Source organism: Mauremys reevesii, linkage group 4 (genome assembly GCF_016161935.1).
Source record: "Mauremys reevesii isolate NIE-2019 linkage group 4, ASM1616193v1, whole genome shotgun sequence".
In the NCBI taxonomy this organism is placed as follows: Eukaryota; Metazoa; Chordata; order Testudines; family Geoemydidae; genus Mauremys; species Mauremys reevesii.
Window position 1 is genome coordinate 147200307 of NC_052626.1, and position 20929 is coordinate 147221235.

Consider the following 20929-nt stretch of genomic DNA (forward strand, 5'->3'; position numbering starts at 1 on the left):
TTTATACTTAATAAAATCACATTTGTTTATTTATAAACTCAGTGTAAGTAATTGTTATGGGGTTGGGGAGGGAGGGAAGAGTTTTGTATATCTTTCTTGCAGTGATATAGAGGGTGAACATTTATCATTTTACCCTGTATAACTTTTATGCAGAGTAAAACAGATTGTTTGGGGTTTAGATCCCATTGGGAGCTGGGTGTCTGCATGCTGGAGACAGGGATAATGCTGAGGTGGTTTCAGTCTGGATCTGCAGTTTGGGGTGTGAGGCCCTGACCCTTTGGCTGTGTTGCAGCTGGCTAGCACATCTGGCTCAATGAGGCAAGGTTCTGGAGGCCCAGGCTGGCAGGGAAAACAGGATCAGAGGTAATTTCAGCATAACAGGTGACAGTCCCAATAGGGGTCTCTGTGACCAAACCTGTCACACTATGCACATGGATATGCCCCTGAATGGGTTCCTCTCAATCTCTCCTTTCAAAGTTGTTCTACTGTGGATAACTAATTCAATAACCACTGGAACAGAGACGTGAAGTTGAGCATCTCACACTCTAGGTGGGTGCCTCCAGCCATGATCTTATAAAATCATTCTCTCTTTCTGGACCTGTGATTCTTCCCATGATTTGTCCACTGATCTCAGTTGGGCCCTGCAGACCTGTTTGGAATACAAACAAATTTATAATAATAACAATACAATAATGAACAATACGACCTTGGGCTCTGCAAAATTACATTGCAATGGGCTGGGAATTGAATTCACCTGTTTCCATTCCCCATCACTAAACATGTACTGAGTTTAACAGCTTCAAGAATTGGTTAGGAGTTTATTCATTGCTCTCCTCAGGGCGTCCTTCACCTCCGTGTTCCTCAGGCTGTAGATGAGGGGGTTCAACATAGGGATCACCAGCGTGTAAAATAATGAGGCCACTTTGTCTGTGTCCATGGAATAGCTGGAGGTGGGACGTAAATACACGAAGAAGAGGGTGCCAAAAAGCAGGACCACCGTGATCAAGTGGAAAGAGCAGGTGGAGAAGGCTTTGCGCTGGCCCTCGGCAGAGCGGATCTGTAGGATGGTGGAGGTGATATAGACATAGGAGAGGAGGACAGTCACAAAGCTGCTCACTATAATGCAGCTCGTGAAAGCAAACATCACAATCTCATTGATGTGGGTGTCAGAGCAGGAGAGCGCCAGCAGTGGAGGGATGTCACAGAAGAAATGATTGATGATGTTGGAGCTGCAGAATGACAGCCGAAATGTAAAAAACGTGTTTATCATTGAATCCACCAACCCCCCAGCGTACACCCCAGCCACCAGCTGCTGACAAAGCTGCCTGGACATGGTGACCGTAGTGCAGCGGGTTACAGATGGCCACGTAACGGTCATATGCCATCACAGCCAGCAAGAGGCACTCAACATCAGTAAAAGAGTCCGAGAGATTCATTTGCACAGCGCAGGCAGTGTAAGAAATGCTTTTCCTCTCCACTAAGAAATTCAGCAGCATCTTAGGGCAAATTGTTGAGGAATAGCAGAGGTCACAGAAAAACAAATTACTGAGGAAAAGTACATGGGAGTGTGGAGTCGGGGGTCAATCATGATTAACAAGATCATCCCCCCATTCCCCACCAGGGTGATACCATAAATCAGTAGGAATACCACAAACAGGGGGACCTGCAGTTCCGGACGATCTGTCAGTCCTGAAAGAATGAACTCAGTCGCCTCCGAGTGATTTCCCTTTTCCATCTCCTCTGAACACAGATCAGGCAGCTACAGAGATGTGGGCAGGTGCATGGTGCAGAAAACCTGTCCCTTCTCTGTAATGAAGTAAGTGAAGATAAATGGAGATCAGTTTCTTAATGGACATCAGTATCCGCTCAGGGAAGGGCTTAGTCCACAGAGCCAGATGTTCACAGCTGGTCATTCCAGTTGTTCAATAAAATAGAAACTGCGTAAATACAATGACACACAGGTTAATCATGCCCCACATATGAACACTCCTGTTCACTAATCCAAGCAGCAAACAGTGACTTGTGACTCTGCTGTAAGAGAATCATGGTGAAAAAATTTTCACTGTGAGGAGATTATTTGTAAGCTCAAAAAGGAGTGAGAGTAGAGGAGTGTCAATCTTTCTATCTTCTTTGGGCAAAGGGAGCTCTGTGGCTTGGCATGTCGGTTTTGGGTAAAGTTGCTTACTCTGCTAAGCTTTTTGGTATTTACTTTAGCCTTTATGAAAAGCCAGAAACACAATGGAAAGCACTGGCTTCAGTCACTATGTAATTGCCTATATTTTCCAAGCAAGGAGGTTGCTCCTTTAGCTGAAGGGGTAGGGGTTGGGGCTGAGGCTTTTAGTGCTGGAGGTCTTCAATTCAATATCTGTTGATCCCCATGGTGTCCGTTTGTGTGTGTGACTATAATTCAGGACAATAGCACGTACCTGCTGAGAAGAGAGAGAGAGATGTGTTGGTGTTTCCCCATTGACAGAAACTGCCAGTTTGAAGCATTCGGGAAGTTTTATAGTGAGATGTGTGATCTATGGGACATGATCCCTGAAGCAAGTGGGAATACCTGAGCTCAGAGAGCCATTACACCTAATTAATACATTCAGTGAACCAAAGCCACCTTGGTGTAATTGGTGCCCTGGGGATTAATTTGGCCCACTCTTTTCTACCGTGTTATTAAATGATGCAATTTCTAAGAGAGTTACAGAGTATGAGGCTAGAGGTATATTTCATCCTGATGTTTTCAGTACAAGCTGGCTACTGTGTAGAGCTGATCCACAGAGCGGGTTTGTTTGTGGAGACCGAAATCTTTTTGTTAAGAACTTCATATTTCAAGTCAGAAATGGCACATGTGTGCATCAGATACCACACACTACGAATCTCTTCCATTTTACAGGCTCCCAGGCTGTACTACATCCCTAATCATGCATGTTGGTCTCTCCTCTTCCTGAACTGCCCTGGATCATCACCAGAGTCCCACAGCCACAGTTTAGGGAGGAGGGGAGTTTGGAATTTTGATGGAAAGCTGATAATTTCCAGGGGAAAGATAATTTCATGGAAAAAAACTTCTCAAGAAAAATTTTCAACTAGCCTTAGCAACAAATTTGGAATCAAAGGAACAGAAAGTTAGGGTATGTCTACACTACAAGAGTAGTTCAATTTAACTTAGGTCGAATTTGTGGATTCGACCTTATGAATTTGAATTTGTGTATCCACACTAAGGACACTAATTCGACTTTGTGAGTCCACACTAACGGGGCAAGCGTCGATATTGGAAGCGGTGCATTCTGGGCAGCTATCCCACAGTTCCCGCAGTCCCCGCTGCCCATTGGAATGCTGGGTAGAGCCCCCAATGCCTGCTGGGGGAAAAATGTGTCGAGGGTGGTTTTGGGTAACTGTCGTCATTCAACCGTCACTCCTGCCCTCTCTCCCTGAAAGCGCCGGCGGGAAATCTGTTACCGCACTTTTCTGGTCAGTGACAGCGCGGACGCCACAGCACTGCGAGCATGGAGCCCGCTGCAATCATCGCTGCACTTATGGCCGTTGTCAACTCCTCGCACCTTATCGTCCACCTCTTCCACAGTGAGCTGCTGAGAAATCGGGCGAGGAGGCTCCGGCAGCGTGGTGAGGACATGAAGTGTCAGAGTGGCACAGACCTCTCACAAAGCACGGGATCCCACGCCGCGGAGATCATGGTGGCAATGGGTCACGTTCATGCTCTGGAACGGTGATTCTGGGCCCAGGAAACAAGCACGGACTGGTGGGACCGCATAGTGCTGCAGGTCTGGGATGAATCACAGTGGCTGCGAAACTTCAGGATGCGTAAGGGCACTTTCCTTGAACTGTGTGACTTGCTAGCCCCTGCCCTGAAGCGCCAGGACACCCGGATGCGAGCAGCCCTGACTGTGCAGAAGCGAGTGGCCATAGCCCTCTGGAAACTTGCCACGCCAGACAGCTACCGGTCAGTAGCGAACCACTTTGGCGTGGGCAAATCTACCGTGGGGGTTGCTGTGATGCAAGTAGCCCACGCAATCGTTGACCTACTGCTCTCAAAGGTAGTGACCCTGGGAAACGTCCAGGTCATCATAGATGGCTTCGCCGCGATGGGATTCCCAAACTGCGGTGGGGCTATAGATGGCACTCACATCCCTATCCTGGGACCGGCCCACCAGGCCAGCCAGTATATTAACCGAAAGGGCTACTTTTCAATGGTGCTGCAAGCACTGGTGGACCATAGGGGACGTTTTACCAACATCTACGTCGGGTGGCCGGGCAAGGTTCATGACGCGCGTGTTTTCAGGAACTCTGGTCTGTTTAGACGCCTGCAGGAAGGTAGTTTCTTCCCGGACCACAAAATAACTGTTGGGGATGTGGAGATGCCTACAGTGATCCTCGGGGACCCAGCCTACCCGCTAATGCCCTGGCTCATGAAGCCCTATACAGGCGCCCTGGACAGTGACAAGGAGCTCTTCAACTACCGGCTGAGCAAGTGCAGAATGGTGGTGGAGTGTGCTTTCGGACATCTCAAGGGAGATGGAGGAGCTTACTCACTCGCTCGGATCTCAGCGAAACCAATATCCCCATTGTTATTGCAGCTTGCTGTGTGCTCCACAATCTCTGTGAGAGCAAGGGGGAGACCTTTATGGCGGGATGGGAGGTTGAGGCAAATCGCCTGGCTGCTGATTACGCTCAGCCAGACACCGTGCCATTAGAAGAGCCCAGCGAGCGCTGTGCATCCGGGAGGCTTTGAAAGCTAGGTTCCTCAGAGAGCAGGGTAACCTATGACTGTCCAGTCTCTTTACAGAGAAGCTGAACCTGCCCCTGTTTCAGTTACTATTGACTTTTTTCAGCGGTTACATACCCCGTTCAACAGGTTTCCCCTTCCAACAGACGTTTAAAAATAAAGTTATTGGAACATTTTTAATTAACAAAGTTTTCTTTACTAACAAATTCTCGTTCAAGGGTTCCAACAGGGACGCAGACTGTGGTGGGTATGGTGTGCAGTGATGTACAGACCGCTTCTACACTCGAGGACTGACATGCTCCTGCTCCTACAGCGGTCCTTGGGGGGGAGGACGGTTACCGGAGGGTGTGCAGGAAGGGGTGGGTTTGCAGGAAGGGGTGAGGATTGTGTGGAAAGGGTGAGTAGGTGTGGGGGGATGATGGCTCTGGCTGGGGCTCAGGGCATCGGAGAGGTTCATGGCTAGGGTGGAAGGGCATGGTAAGGGCAGCCTGCCTTGCCATTTGTGGATGCCAGGCGCTCGGACCCTGGGGCAACATACACCTCACAGACTGACCTGGGGCAGCAGACACCTCGCAGAGTGACCTGGGTGCCTAGTGACTGCACTCTGTGTGTGACCTGCTGTTGATCCTGCCCCCATGTCTGTACCCTGTTAATGGTGGCTGTCCTATGCAATTAAGAAACCCCTCCCCTCCCCTTCACACAAACTCTTCTGCAAAGAAACATGACGGAAACAGTAATGAACAGCAAACTGTTTTTAATACTCAACTACACAGTTGGGGTATGAAACTGGGATTTGGGATCGGGTGAGCCAGGAAGGCAAGCAATTCTCATACTTTAGGGAATGAGAGCTGTTTGTTACATGAGCGCTCTGCTGGGGTGGAGTGACAGTTTTCACGGCCCCTAGCGCCCCTCCTTCTTGTGATTTTGGGTGAGGAGGGGACAGGACTTTGTGGCGGGGGAGGGCGGTTGCAGATACAGTTCAGGGGGGCTCTCTGCTCCTGCCTGCGGTCCTGCAGAACATCCACAAGGCGCCGGAGCGTGTCCGTTTGCTCCCTCATTAGGCCAAGCAGCGTTTGAGTCGCCCGCTGGTCTTCCTGCCGCCACCTGTCCTCCCGTTCGCTGTGTGAGCGCTGCTGCTGAGAGAGGGTCTCCCTCCACTGGCTCTGCTGGGCCGCCTCGGCTCTGGAGCAGGCCATCAGTTCAGCGAACATCTCTTTTTCTTTCGCCGCCTAATCTGCGCCAGCCTCTGTGAGGGGGATGCCGGGGCAGTTCGGGAAAGAGCCGCAGCTGTGTGATTGGAAAAAGGAAGTGATTTCCTTCCAAAGATACATGTTTGCGAACACTGAACACAGTCTACTCAGTTTCTGTGAACAAGACCATACAGGGCACCTAATCTCATGTGCTCTCAGGACAAGTTCGAATTTTCGGCATTGGCTTTCATTGCCTGGGGTCTTGCACTGGAGATCGGACAAGCGGGGCAGGACAGCAGAATCCGTGTAGCAGCCAGGCCTGGTAAGCCGTAAACTTTAGGCTGCTTAACAGTTAATGGATAGCAGTGCCCTCCTGCTGCAGGCAATCTGGAAAGCATAAAGTCTGACCCTGTTCCAGCCCCTCGCGGCTGTCCCCGGGAAAGATCCCTGTATGCTTTTCCTCTGCAGCCTACATCACGTGGCTGTTAAACGACGGTCATTGTTATGCAAAGGAAAAGTCAAGCATTCACAATAGTAACATTAAAGTAATTCCCCTAATTAGATGCAGCAGTCGCGAGAGATCACCCTGAGGCGGGTCTCCAGGAGAAACAGAGAGCGAATGCTGCGTGAATCCCTGCACAGACCAGGGTCCTATGCTGCCATGCTGGTCGAGGCGATGCTCCCATTATACCTCAGGATGGCCTGGCGCGGAAGAGTGTGCTTCCACGGAGCACCCAACAAGGCACCTCTCCCCAGGAACCTCCTGCGGAGGCTTTTCGAGTACCTCTCAGAGAGCTTCGTAGAACTGTCCCAAGAGGATTTCTGTTCGATCCCTATATGAATCGACCTTCTTTTTATATAGTTTTTATTCCTGTTTTGTTAAAAAATAAATGTTTACATGTTTATAGCACTTACCGACTGATCCTTCCCCTGATTCGGAGTCCGGGTTAACGGCCGGGGAGGGTTGGTAGGGGATCTCTGTGAGGCTGATGAAGAGATCCTGGCTGTCGGGGAAAGTAGTATTGTAAGAGCTGTCGCCTGCCTCGTCCTCCACAAACCCTTCCTCATCTTCCCCATTGGTGAACATCGCCGAGAAACTGCCCCTCGACACTATCCCATCCTCAGAGTCCACAGTCACTGGTGGGGCAGTGGTGGAAGACCCACCGAGAATGGCATGCAGTGCCTCGTAGAAGCGGCATGTCTGGGGCTGGGCTCCGGAGCGTCCGTTTGCCGCTTTGATTTTTTGGTAGCCTTGTCTCAGGTCCTTGATTTTCACGTGGCACTGCTTTGCATCCCAGCTATATCCTCTGAGTGCCATGGCTTTGCATGGCACTCAGAGGATACCTTCTCGTAGGTCTTTGCATTCCGTTTTTTGGAGCGCAGGTCCGAAAGCACAGACTCATCGCCCCACACAGTGATCAGATCCAAGACTTCCCGGTCAGTCCATGCTGGGGCCCTCTTTCTACTCTGAGATTGCATGGACTCCTCTGCTGGAGAGCTCTGCATCGCTGCCAGTGCTGCTGAGCTCGCCACGACGTCCACACAGGAAATGAGATTCAAACTGGCCAGACAGGAAAAGGAATTCAAATTTTCCCGGTGCTTTTCCTGTATGGCTGATCAGAACATCTGAGCTCGGACTGCTGTCCAGAGCGTCAACAGAGTGGTGCAGTGTGAGATAGCTCCCGGAGCTAGTAAGTTCGATTTGCATCCACACCTAGCCTAATTCGACATAGCCATGTCGAATTTAGCGCTACTCCCCTCGTCGGGGTGGAGTACCGAATTCGAACTAAAGAGCCCTCTAGGTTGAATTAAATGGCGTCCTGGTGTGGACCGATGCACGGTTAATTCGAATTAACGCTGCTAAATTCGAATTAAAGTCCTAGTGTGGACCAGGCCTAAGTGGAAGCCCCTATCCACCAGCCTATAGTATAATTCTTTCTTTCTGAACATGTGATTCTTCCTCTGTTTTGACCACTGATCTGAGTTGGGGCCTGCAGACTTTGTTGGAATACAAACAAATTAATAATAATAACAATAGAATAATGAACAACACTCCTACGGACTCTGCGAAATTACATTGTAATGGGCTGGGAATTGAATTCACCTGTTTCCACTCCATATCACTAAACCAGTACAGAGTTAAACAGATTCAGGAATTGGTTAGGAGTTTATTCATTGCTCTCCTCAGGGCGTCCTTCACCTCCATGTTCCTCAGGCTGTAGATGAGGGGGTTCAACATGGGGATCACCAGTGTGTAAAACAGCGAGGCCACTTTGTCTGTGTCCATGGAATAGCTGGAGGGGGGACGTAAATACATGAAAAATTGGATGCCATATAACAGGACCACAGCAGTCAAGTGGAAAGAGCAGGTGGAGAAGGCTTTGCGGCGGCCCTCGGCAGAACGGATCTGCAGGATGGTGGAGATGATATAGACATAGGAGAGGAGGACAGTCACAAAGCTACTCACTGTAATGCAGCTTGTGAAAGCCAACAACACAATCTCATTGATGCGGGTGTCAGAGCAGGAGAGCACCAACAGTGGGGGGATGTCACAGAAGAAATGATTGATGATGTTGGACCTGCAGAATGACAGCCGAAATATAAAACACGTTTCTATCACTGAATCCACCAACCCCAAAGCATACACCCCAACCACCAACTCTTTACAAAGCTGCCTGGACATGGTGACCGTATAGAGCAGCGGGTTACAGATGGCCACATAACGGTCATATGCCATCACAGCCAGCAAGAGGCTCTCAGCATCTGCAAAAATGATACAGAGATTCATTTGCACAGCGCAGGCAGAGTAAGAAATGCTTTTCCTCTCTGCTAAGAAATTCAGCAGCATCTTAGGGGAAATTACTGAGGAAAAGCAGAGGTCACAGAAAGACAAATTACTGAGGAAAAAGTACATGGGGGTCTGGAGCCGGGGATCAATCGTGATTAACAAGATCATCCCCCCATTCCCCAACAGGGTGATACCGTATATCAGTAGGAACACCACAAACAGGGGAACCTGCAGCTCTGGACGATCTGTCAGTCCTGAGAGAATGAACTCGGTTGCCTCCGAGTGATTTCCCTTTTCCATCTCCTCTGAACAGAGATCAGGCAGCTACAGAGGTCTGGACAGGTGGATGGTTCGGAAAACCTGTCCCTTCCCTGTAATGAAGTAAATGAAGATAAATGGAGTTCAGTTTCTAAATGGACATCAGTACCCGCTCAGGAAGGGCTTAGTCCACAGAGACAGATGTTCACAGCTGGTCATTCCTGTTGTTTGATAAAATACACGCTGCATAAATACAGTGACAAACAGGTTAATCATGCCCCACACACGAAAACTCCTGTTCACTAATCCAAGCAGAAAACAGTGACTTGTGACTCTGCTGTAAGAGAATCAGGGTGAAGATTATTTCAGTGTGAGGAGATTATTTGTAAAGGAGTGTCAATCTTTCTGCTATCTTTGGGGAAGGGGAGCTCTGTGGCTTGGCATGTCGGTTTGGGATAAAGTTGCTTAATGTGCTAATTAAGTTTTTTGGCATTAACTTTAGCCCGTATGAAAACCCAGAGATACACTGGAAAGCACTGGCTTCAGTGACTATGTAATTGCCTATTTTTTCCAACCAAGGAGATCGCTCCTTTAGCTGAAGGGGTAGGAGCTGGGACTGAGGCTTTCAGTGCTGGAGGTCTTGAAGTCAATACCTGCTGATCCCCATTGTGTCCATGTGTGTGTGTGACTGTAATTCAGGAAAATCGCACGTACCTGCTGAGAAGAGAGAGAGAGATGTATTGGCGTTTCCCCATCAATAGAAACTGCCAGTTTGGAGCATTCGGGATGTTTTATACTGAGATGTGTGATCTGTGAGACATGATTCCTGAAGCAACTGGGAATACCTGAGCTCAGAGAGACACCACACCTAATTAATGTGTTCAGTGAACCAAGGCCACCTTGGTGTAATTGGTGCCCTGGGGATTAATTTGACCTACTCTTTTTTACTGTGTTATGAAATGATGCAATTTCTACCAGGTTAGGGGTATGAGGTTGGGGTATATTTCATCGTGTTGTTTTTAGTGCAAGTTGGGTACTGTGTACAGCTGATCCACAGAGGGTTATTTTTTTTTTTTGTGGAGACTGAAACCTTTTTGCTAAAAACATAATATTTCAACTCAGAAATACCACGGGGGTGCCTCAGATACCACACACCACCAATCTCTTCCATGAGCCAGGCTCCCCGGCTGGATTACATCCCCCATGATGCATGTTGGTCTCTCCTCTTGCTGAACTGCCCTGGAACTTCTCCAGAGTCCCACAGCCATGATTTAGGGAGGAAGAGAGTTTGGTATTTTTTATTGGAAATCTTATAATTTCCAGGAAAAAGAGAATTTCATGGAAAAAGAATAGTTGAATGGATAATCCAATTTCCCATCAAAAAATCTTCTCATGAAAAATTTTCAACCAGCCTTAGCAATAAATTTGGAATCAAAGGAACAGAACGTTAGATAGTGGAGAAACATACTAATTGTTTGCAACTGTAGCTGATATCTTGTCACTCATTCCTGGTTTCAGAATCACCTCATTGTCCCGGCCCCAATAGATGGAATGTAAAACCTGTAAGATATGTAAGAGTACTCCCGATTATCTAGCTATTTATAGCATGCCAATCACCATGGTATCCTATGTCCTTCCCTTGCTAGATTACTCCCCAAAATCGGAAAGATAGATTCACTCATTTTTGCCTGATGGAGACCACATGGTGACCAGAGGATCTCAGGAGGAGACCACAGTATGCTACGGACTTCTGCAGTTGTTAAACTATCCCTCTTGCAGGCATATTATGCGCACATGGAACTTACCTTTAAGATGGTCAGTAAATCTATGAGTCAACTAGCAATACTCATACTCTCACTGCAAATATTAATATATTTTTATAATGTATGTGAAGTTATAAGATGACACTGTATGGTGTTATTAATGCATGTTCCAAACCAAGGCTGGCAAACTGGTCTGTTTTAAACAAAGAAATGTGTGCTCTGCTTAATTTTGTATCTAAACAGTAACCATAGTCATTAAGCACGAAGGGAAACAAACGTACCCTAAAATGGTGAGGAAAAGCAGCAGGTAACATCTTTCTACATAGAGTTTTTGTCTTCCAGTAACCAGATGGAAATGTTTCTCAAAGGGGGGATAGGACTCTAAAAAGAGGGTATAGACATCCCAAGGCACCACGCTCTCTCTCTCTCTTCCCCCCCTTGATTCACTGCATCTGAAGAGATAAAGGAAGCAGACATTGGACTCGTGAAGGGGTCCTTACTTAGGAAATTTGGTCAATAAGACTGTTGAAAGCACATGGTGAGGAAACTTTTGCTTTGAATTTCACATCATTTGCTAACTTAGGCACAAGTTGAATTCTAGCTTTAATTTTCTTGTAACTATCTCTGACTTCTATGCCTCCTTATTTGTACTCACTTAAAATTATCTTTGTAGTCAATAAACTTTGTTTTATTGTTGTATCTAATCCAGTGTGTTTCAGTAAAAGTGTCTGAGAAACTAAGTTGCATACATATTAGTGCTATTAATGAAATAATGGACAATGTAACTTGTATTGTCCAGGAGAGGACTGGGCAGCACAGGATGTAAAATTCAGGAGGGAAATCGAAGTCTGCGGAGTGTGTTAGGGTCACCCTGCAGTATAACCAAGGGTGGTGAGAGCCTGAGTGTAACCCAACTATTCCTGGCCAGGCTGCAGTTACACACAGATGCTCAGGATGTGATTTGTTTGTGAGTGGCCCAGTTGGAAGCCACTTCAGTAAGGCATTGCAAGGTTGCAGGTGACAAAGCTGTTGCTTAGTCTGGGTTGGACCCTGGTATGTTACAGCTCCCTCCCGATTCTTTTGTTAATTTTATTTATTTCCCATAACTTATAGTCCTTGAAACCAAGTTTAGGAGTACGTAGACGGGCCGACTCACCCCTGCGGCGCCTCCTGCTGGTCGTCTTCAGGAATTAGCTCAATTTCCAGCCCGGAGCACCCTCTGCAGGCCAGTGATCCGCCTGTCTTCTGGCCCCGAGTCCCTCTCTGGACCCTGGTGCCTCTGTTAACTGGGTCTCCCCCTCCCAGGGGAACCCCACCCAACTATCTCCACTTTGCCTCAGTATTAGCTACTGCCCAGTCTCCATCTAGCCCCCGTTCACTGGGGCAGACTGCAGTATCAGCCACTCATCACAGGCAAAAGAGTTTGGACCTGCTGTCTTTGCCTACCCCTGGGCTGCCCTCTGCAACCCCCAGTACCTCTTGGCCTAATGCTAGGCCGCAGGCTGGGGCTTACCAGGCAGGAGCTCCTCAGCCTTTCCGCAGCCCTGCTCCACTCAGGTACCTTTTCTAGCTCCCTGTAGCCAGGCCTTTCTCCCTCTACAGCCAGAGAGAGACCGTTTGGGCTCCTGGCTCACTGCCTCTTATAGGGGCCTGCTGGGCCTGATTGGGACCTGGCCACAGCTGGGCCTGCTTTCACTCAGTCAGCCCAGGCTTCTTGCCCCATCCATAGCCCTCTCCTAGGCTATTTTAAGCCCTGAAGGGCAGGAGCAGGGGACCACCCCGCTACAAAGTAAAATTGTAAAACAATGGGGGATGGGGGAAGGATAGGACAAGAACCGATGGACTTCAATTGCAGCAAGGGGGGGTTAGCTTGGACAATAGGAAACACATCCCAAGAGTCAGGGTGGTTAAGCACTGGAATAACTTGCCCAGGAAGGTTGTGGAATCTCCACTGTTGGAGCTTTTCAAGAGCAGGTTACAAACACCTGTCAGGGATCGTCTAGGTAATACTTAGTCCTGCCATGAGTGCAGGGGACTGTACTAGACGACCTCTCAAGGTCCCCTCCAGTCCTATGATTCTATGGTCTCAGAAGGATCCCTGCACTGAGGGGAGGGGAGACACCAGACTGAGCAGTGGGAAGGGCAAGGGACACGCACCTGCCTACACTTGACATCCAGCTCCACTGTACCCCCCACCACATGCACAGACATGACTTGGTGGTACCTCTTTGGTTTTCCTCCCTTCACTTACAATGAGTTGAGGACGGAAGCAGTACCTGCTCAGAACCCTAAAATCAGACCAGGAGTTGAATCTTGCCCTGTTTACTAATCACAACCACATTACCCTTAATACCTCTGGAGCTGCTTCCTGGGATGACTTTGAGATTTGTTCCCTGGAGCATCTTTTCTCCCAGGACAACAGGTGTGCACAGCACATGCAATTAATGGTGTGACCGTGTCTTTCCTTGTGGAAATGGAATACAGAGGGCCAGAGCACCAACTGGTCTGGATCGCAGTCTCACCCTTGAGGTCTTTTGAATATGATACAAAACTGAGGTGAATGTATTACAATTCATGTGTTGGTCACCGCTCCAAAAGTCTCTGTAAGTAATTTCCCAGCATTGGGACATGAAAGTGTCTAGAAATGGGTGAATTTCTTCGGGACGAATAATTTATTGTGAAAAACAATGCAGTTGGGGTTGACCTGAAACTCTTCACAATGTGTTACAAAGTCTTCTAATAGCCTTTTCCCAAAACAATGTGTGTGGGGGGAGAGGATGTAGGTGCGGGTCGCAAAGTAGCCACTGGTAGGAGGTGGTGATGCTCCCTCTCTTTGTAATTTTTTGCTCAATGGTTAGGGTGTTCACCTGTGAGGTGGGTGATCCTGATTCAATTCCCCCTTCTGTCCAGTGCTGGGCAAAGATGTGCACTTGAGTTTCCTGTATTTACAGAAAGCATCCCAGCCACTGAGTGATGTGCTATTCGAATCTGGGTTGCTCTTGATCTCTCCTTTCAAAGTTTTTCTACAGTGGATAATAAATTAAATAACCATTGGAACAAAGACATGAAGTTGAGCATCTCAGTGCCCCGAACTACCAGTCTATAGAGTCATTCTCTCTTTCTGGCCCTGTGATTCTTCCTGTGTTTTATCCATAATGCAACAACTTCAGTGGAGAGAATGAGGCCATATCTACACAACTGGCTAAATCGAGACTACTGCGATAGATGAAATGGTGTTGATTGAGCAGGTTTGGGGAGTATCAGGAGGGTGTGCAAAATCCCCTTTGGTTCAGCCATAGAAATAATAAACTTCATACTTGCAACTGCATAACAAAACCAAATTCACTACAATACAGAGGGAGATAGATGTGATGCCTCCCTTTTGTTTCCCAATACAAATAGCTCTATGCTTTCAAAGCACATCACAGATATTCACACATGTGAAACAGGCACCTCCTGGAATTTTGCTTGGGTAATACCCTAATAAAGCCCCGATCTTTGTTGGGGCCTGCAGGCTTTGTTGGAATACAAACAAGTTAATAATAAGAACAATACAATAATGAACAATACTATCACGGGCTTTACGATATTACCTTGCAATGGGCTGGGAATTGAATTCACCTGTTTCCACTTCCCATCACTAAACCAGTACAGAGTTAAACAGATTCAGGAATTGGTTAGGAGTTTATTCATTACTCTCCTCAGGGCGTCCTTCACCTCCGTGTTCCTCAGGCTATAGATAAATAGGTTCAACATGGGGATCACCAGCGTGTAAAACACTGAGGCCACTTTGTCTGTGTCCATGGAATAGCTTAAGGTGGGACGTAAATACATGAAGAGAAGAGTGCAAAAAAACAGGACTACCGCGGTCAAGTGGAAAGTGCAGGTGGAGAAGGCTTTGCGCCGGCCCTCGGCAGAACGGATCTGCAGGATGGTGGAGGCGATATAGACATAGGAGAGGAGGATAGTTACAAGGCTGCTCACTCCAGTGCAGCACATGAATGCAAACATCAGAATCTCATTGATGCGGGTGTCAGAACAGGAGAGTGCCAGCAGAGGGGGGATGTCACAGAAGAAATGATTGATGATGTTGGAGCTGCAGAATGACAGCCGAAATGAAAAACCTGTTTGTATCATTGAATCCACCAACCCCACAGTGTACACCCCGACCACCAGCTGTTTACAAAGCTGCCTGGACATCGTGACCGTGTAGAGCAGTGGGTTACGGATGGCCACATAACGGTCATATGCCATCACAGCCAGCAAGAAGCACTCAACATCTGCAAAAATGACAGAGAGATACAGTTGCACAGCACAAGCAGTGTAAGAAATGCTTTTCCTCTCGGCTAAGAAATTCAGCAGCATCTTAGGGGAAATTATCGTGGAATAGCAGAGGTCACAGAAAGACAAACTACTGAGGAAAAAATACATGGGGGTGTGGAGTCGAGGGTCAATCGTGATTAACAAGATCATCACCCCATTGCCCATCAGGGTGATACCATAAATCAGTAGGAACACCCAAAAGAGGGGAACCTGCAGCTCTGGACGATCTGTCAGTCCTGAGAGAATGAACTCGGTTGCCTCTGAGTGATTTCCCTTTTCCATCTCCTCTGAACAGAGATCAGGCAGCTACAGAGATGTGGGCAGGTGGATGGTGCGGGAAACCTGTCCCTTCTCTGTAATGAAGTAAGTGAAGATAAATGGAGATCAGTTTCTTAATGGACATCAGTACCTGCTCGGGGAAGGGCTTAATCCACAGAGCCAGATGTTCACAGCTGGTCATTCCAGGTGTTTGATAAGATGCACACACTGTGCAAATACAATGACACGGAGGTTAATCATGCCCCACACACAAACAGTCGTATTCACTAATCCGAACAGAAAACAGTGACTTGTGAATCTGCTGTGAGAGAATCAATCTGAAGATATTATTCCTTAGCTAAAGAAGGGGTGAGAGTAAAGGAGTGTCAATCATTCTGCTCTCTTTGGGCAAGGTGAGCTCTGTGGTTTGGCATGTTGCTTTGTAGTAAAGATGCTTACTCTGCTAATTAAGCTTTCTGGCATTTACTTTAGTCTGTAGGAAAACCCAGAGAGAAAATGGAAAGCACTGGCTTCAGTGACTATGTAATTGCCAATTTTTTCCAAGCAAGGAGGTTGTTCCTTTAGCTGAAGGGGTAGGAGTTGAGGCTGAGGCTTTCAGTGCTGGAGGTCTTGAATTTAATACCTGCTGATCACCATGATGTATGTATGTGTGTGTGTGTGACTGTAATTCAGGATAATAGCACGTACCTGCTGAGAAGAGAGAGATGTGTTTGCGTTTCCCCAGCGACAGAAACTGCCAGTTTGGAGCGTTTGGGAAGTTTTATACTAAGATGTGTGATCTGTGGGACATGATTCCTGGAGCAACTGGGAATACCTGAGCTCAGAGAACCATAACACCTAATTAATGCATTCAGTGAACCAAAGACACCTTCGGTTTAATTCATGCCCTGGGGATTAATTTGGCCCACTCTTTCCTACTGTGTTGTTAAATGATGCAATTTCAACCAGAGTTACAGAGTATGAGGTTAGGGATATATTTCATCTTCCTGTTTTCAGTGCAAGCCGTGTACTGTGTAGAGCTGATCCACAAAGGGGTGTTGTTTGTGGAGACTGAAACCTTTTTGCTTGGAAATACCACAGGGCTGCATCAGATACCACACAGCACCAATCTCTTCTGTGGGCCAGGCTCCCAGGCTGGACCACATCCCCCATGATGCATGATGGTCTCTCCTCTTGCTGAACTGCCCTGGAACATCACCAGAGTCCCACAGCCATGGGTTAGAGAGGAGGGGAGTTTGGTATTTTGATGGGAAGCTTATAAAGTCTATTCTTTGGTATAATCCTTGAGGGAGGGGTTACAAAGAATGTACGCAAAGTCTTCGTTCCTTGAACACCAGTAGAAACAGCCAACAGCCAGAAATCTCTGTATTCAGAAACTCCCAAGTCTGTCACTCCAGGTCATTGCCCAGGAAACACTATGCCCCTACTTCTTCTAGGACTCCTGCATATAACTCCTCCTCCTGGCTTCTCTGCCTCCTGTGACCTGGAGGTGCCTGGGGCAGTCCTCAGTGAAAATGCCAAAGTCAGGATGTGAGAGATTTTTGTTACCAATCTGCCTGGGGCCACAGTTGATCAGGCTGGGCCACAGGATTTTTTGGGGGGAGGAGATGACGAGGCACACCCAGGGTCTAAATTTTAAATCTTTATTGATAAAATAATAAAACAACAGCAGAGAGTGCTGGGAACACTTTCACGTTACTCAGGGGAAGAAAGAAAACGTCAATGCCCCAAGCCCTAACCCACTTTCATACTTATACATGCAGAACCCAGACTGGCCAAGTCTGGGTGTAAAGTGAGAAGGGTGGGGGGAAAGGTGAACCGTGGTGCTGTCCTGGGCCCAGGCCATCCAAAAATCCACTGGGCTCTCTGAATTGCTTCAGCTTTCAGAAGGGTTTTAAGTTCTGGCTCCTCAGGGTGGGGTGGGGTGCTCTGTTCGGGAACTTCTGCTTCTGGTGCCCTTTCTGTCAGATTATACTGGTCTTCCATGGTTTTTTTTAAGCTTTCCCCAAACAACCAGTTTCAGGGCTGTAAAACAGTTCTTTGTTTGTTCCTGGCTGACCTTTGCCATTTTTTCCCCCCGGCCCCTGCATTTTGTTTAACAATTTTTTTTACCGCTGGTTGGGGTGGGGATTAAACTTCCCCCCTTCTGTCTTGGCAGATAGCAGCTGGTCTCGGGCTAAAGATAGCTTTTTATTTATAAACTAAGCTTCCTAGCTGCAGTGTTAAATTAACCCATTCTTTGCTCCCCTCCCGCCCCACTTGGCCTTTTGTACCTGCAAAAACACTTTCACTCCCCACTCACACACCTTTAATACTCCCCAAACAGGTTTGCAATGCTAACAACAGCATTAGCAATACACAATGCTAATCTGCCTTCCCAATGGACTCCCTAAGAAAGGGGGCCTTGGGGTGTAACAAGGGCAGGCTGCAAAAAGGAAGATATTCCCCAAACTGGTGGTTAAAACTGAAAATCTCTGCAGATGCTGTTACAAAATATCTCCAAGCATGCCAACTTCCTCCTGATTCTTTTGGTAATTTTATTTATTTCCCGTAATTTATAGTCCGTGAAACAGAGTTTAGGAATAAAATTGCAAAGCAATGGGTGAGAGGGGGAAGGTTAAGACAAGAACCGATGGACTTCAATTTCAGCAAGGGCAGTTTAGGCTGGACATTAGGAAAAAACATCCCAACAGTGAGAGTGCCTAAGCACTGGAATAACTTGCCCAGGAAGGTTGTGGAATCTCCACCACTGGAGATTTTTAAGAGCAGACTAGACAAACACCTGTTGGGGATGGTCTAGATAATATTTGGTCCTGCCATGAGTGCAGGGGACTGGAATAGACGATCTCTCGAGGTCCCTCCTAGTCCTATGATCTCACAAAGAGCCTTTCACTGGGGTAACACCAGCCTGAGGACTGGGCAGAGCTAGGGACACACACCTCCCTATACTTGACATTCAGCTCCACTGTATCCCCCCGTCACACACACAGTGCCCAAAGCACACCAAACACACACACACACACACACACACACAATACACAGTGCCCACTACACACACACACAATACACAGTGCGCACTGCACACTAAACACACACACATGCACTAAATACACAGTGCCCACTACACTCACACACAGTGCCCACTGCACACCAAACACACACACACACACAGAGTCCCCACTACACACACACAGCTGGACACTGAGCTTGGTCAGAATGCAGAATCATCTCTCCTGGGAAGCTGGGACAGCTGGAATATTTCCAACTAGCCTGAACAAAAAGAACCGAAGGGGATTCTGCTGCCTTGGCATGCAGATAGGACTAGATTTCCCAACTGGGCTTTTCTATCGGTAGCTTCTCTTACGTCTGCTTTATGCTTAAAAATTAGATCAACCGAGCTCTGTGGCACAGGACTGAGAAACTTTTCATACCATGTTTGAGGCAGTTACCTTGTACTGATCCTCAGTGTAATTCTTCCATTGACCTAGCTACTGCCTCTCGAAGATGTGGATTAATTACCTCAATGGAAAAACCCATTCCGGCAATGTGAAAAGCATCTACACTATGGCACTGCTGCATGCCATAGCTGAGTCAATGTAATGGCTTCAGCTTAGACATTCCCTGAATCAATGGGAGAGTTTTCTCCCTTCCTATTAAAGCTATTTTTCTCTCCTTTTCCAGTCACTCTTCTCCCTCCCTTGGTAAAGCTCTTTCCTTCTTTTGAAAGGTAAATAGGTTCAGAAAATTTCAAATTTCTCCTCTCAGGAGATAATTCCTTCCTTCCCCTCCCATGAACAGCTCACTGTCATTTCAATTAAAGGCTGAAGTGCTCTGAAACTGACTTGTTTGCCCATGACTTAGTGGTACCTCTTTGTTTTTCCTCCCTTCACTTACAGTGAGTTGAGAAGGACGGAAGCAGTACCTGCTCAGAACCCTAAAATCAGACTTAGAGTCGAATCTTTCCCTGTTTGCTAACCACACCACTTTAACCTTAATACCTCTGGAGCTGCTTCCTTGGGTGGCAGAGGTTACATTTAGCTTTGATGAGTTTGAGATTTACTCTGCAGAGGATCTTTACTCCCAGGACAATGGGTGAGCACAGCACATGCAATTAATGTTGTAGCTATGTCTCTCCTTGTGGAAATGGAACACAGAGGGACAGAGAATCAGCTGGCCTGGATAGCTGTCTCTCACGTGAGGTAATTTTAATATGATACAAAACTGAGGTGAATGTGTTCCACTTTATTTGTTGGTCACCACTCCAAATGTCTCGTTAAGTAATTTCCCAGAGTTGGGACAAAAAGGTGTCTAGAAATTGGTGAATTTCTTCTGGACTATTAATTTATTGTCAAAAACAATACCGTTTGGATTGACCCGAAACTATTCATAAATGTGTTACAAATACTCCTAATAGCTTTGTTCCAAAACAATGCGTGAAGGATGGGGGAGGATTCAGGTGCCGGTCCTTCCCTTTGTAATTTTTAGCCCAATAGTTGGGGTGTTCACCTGTGAGGTGGGAGCTCACGGTTCAATTCCACCTTCTCTCCAGTCCTGGGCAAAGCCACGTGTGACACAGCACTCATATGCTTTATGAAAATATGCTTCTGAATATGACATAACTGGAATATGCTTTATGCTAAGTGCCCCATGTAACATATTATTATAAAGATCATAATCTACCAAGTGTGTTCATCCCATTTGTTTACATGGATTATTTCTATGTCTGGAGTTAGGAGAATAAGATATAAACGTGTATCACTGATGTAGACATATTAAGTGAAGGCCATTAAGGGTGCATCAGAATCACTGAACTGTGAATGGCTCTGTTTACCTGCAAGCCTTCCTTTGTTCCTGTGCGCCAACCCAGGAAGAATGTGACTGGTTGGATCACAGAAACCCCCAGGTCTGAATCATATCTCACAAACTGCAGGCTTAACTGAAAGAAGCTTAAAAAATGTTCTTGTCTCTAACACTCAGATGCCCAACTCCCAATGGGATCCAAACCCCAAATAAACCCGTTTTACTCTGTATAAAGCTTATACAGGGTAAACTCTTGAATTTGTCGCCCTCTATAACACTTATAGATAGATTTACACAGCTGTTCGCCCCCCGCTCCTCCAGGTATTAATACATACTCTGGGTTAAATAATAAGTAAAAAGTTATTTTTATTAAATACAGAAAGTAGGATTTAAGTGGTTCCAAGTAGTAACAGACAGAACAAAGTGAATTATCAAGCAAAATAAAATAGAACACGCAAGTCTATGCCTCATACAGTAAGAAAACTGAATATAGATAAAACCTCACCCTCAGAGGTGACCCAGGAAGCTTCCTTTTACAGACTAGTCTCCTTCTAGTCTGAGTCCAGCAATCACTCACACCCCCTGTGGTTACTGTCCTTTATTCCAGTTTCTTTCAGGTATCCTTTGGGATGGACACCCCTCCCTGTCCCTGCGTAGAATCCCAGCTACAAAATGGAGTTTTGTTGTCACATGTCCATGCCTGACTGAGTTCCTTACCAGCCAAGCCACATTCCTGGGAAAGCTCAGATGTGGATTGGAATCTCCAATTTATTGTTGGCTTAAGTGGTTCTTG

At 46.9% G+C, this 20929-nt stretch overlaps 3 protein-coding genes across 3 annotated transcripts; all 3 read right to left on the reverse strand.

Moving 5' to 3' along the window:
- Nucleotides 1–799: 799 nt before the first annotated feature.
- On the reverse strand, nucleotides 800–2493 carry LOC120403417 (olfactory receptor 1019-like). Its single transcript, XM_039534486.1, is given in 4 exon segments — nucleotides 800–1340; nucleotides 1342–1555; nucleotides 1558–1740; nucleotides 2478–2493. Coding segments are annotated over 4 exon segments (954 nt in total).
- Nucleotides 2494–8074: 5581 nt separating this feature from the next.
- On the reverse strand, nucleotides 8075–10990 carry LOC120403464 (olfactory receptor-like protein OLF1). The gene is made up of 2 exons (XM_039534534.1): nucleotides 10982–10990; nucleotides 8075–9013 (listed from the first exon to the last, which is right to left on the reverse strand). The coding sequence occupies exons 1-2, from the start codon at nucleotides 10988–10990 to the stop codon at nucleotides 8075–8077; spliced, it is 948 nt and encodes a 315-aa protein (XP_039390468.1).
- Nucleotides 10991–14400: 3410 nt separating this feature from the next.
- Nucleotides 14401–15339, reverse strand: LOC120403439 (olfactory receptor 5W2-like). Its single transcript, XM_039534508.1, has one exon. The coding sequence runs from the start codon at nucleotides 15337–15339 to the stop codon at nucleotides 14401–14403; it is 939 nt and encodes a 312-aa protein (XP_039390442.1).
- Nucleotides 15340–20929: the final 5590 nt, after the last annotated feature.

What these genes read in the sequence shown, in the direction of transcription:
- LOC120403439 (XM_039534508.1), bottom strand. Translation starts at nt 15,339, where the DNA reads ATGGAAAAGGGAAATCACTCAGAGGCAACCGAGTTCATTCTCTCAGGA.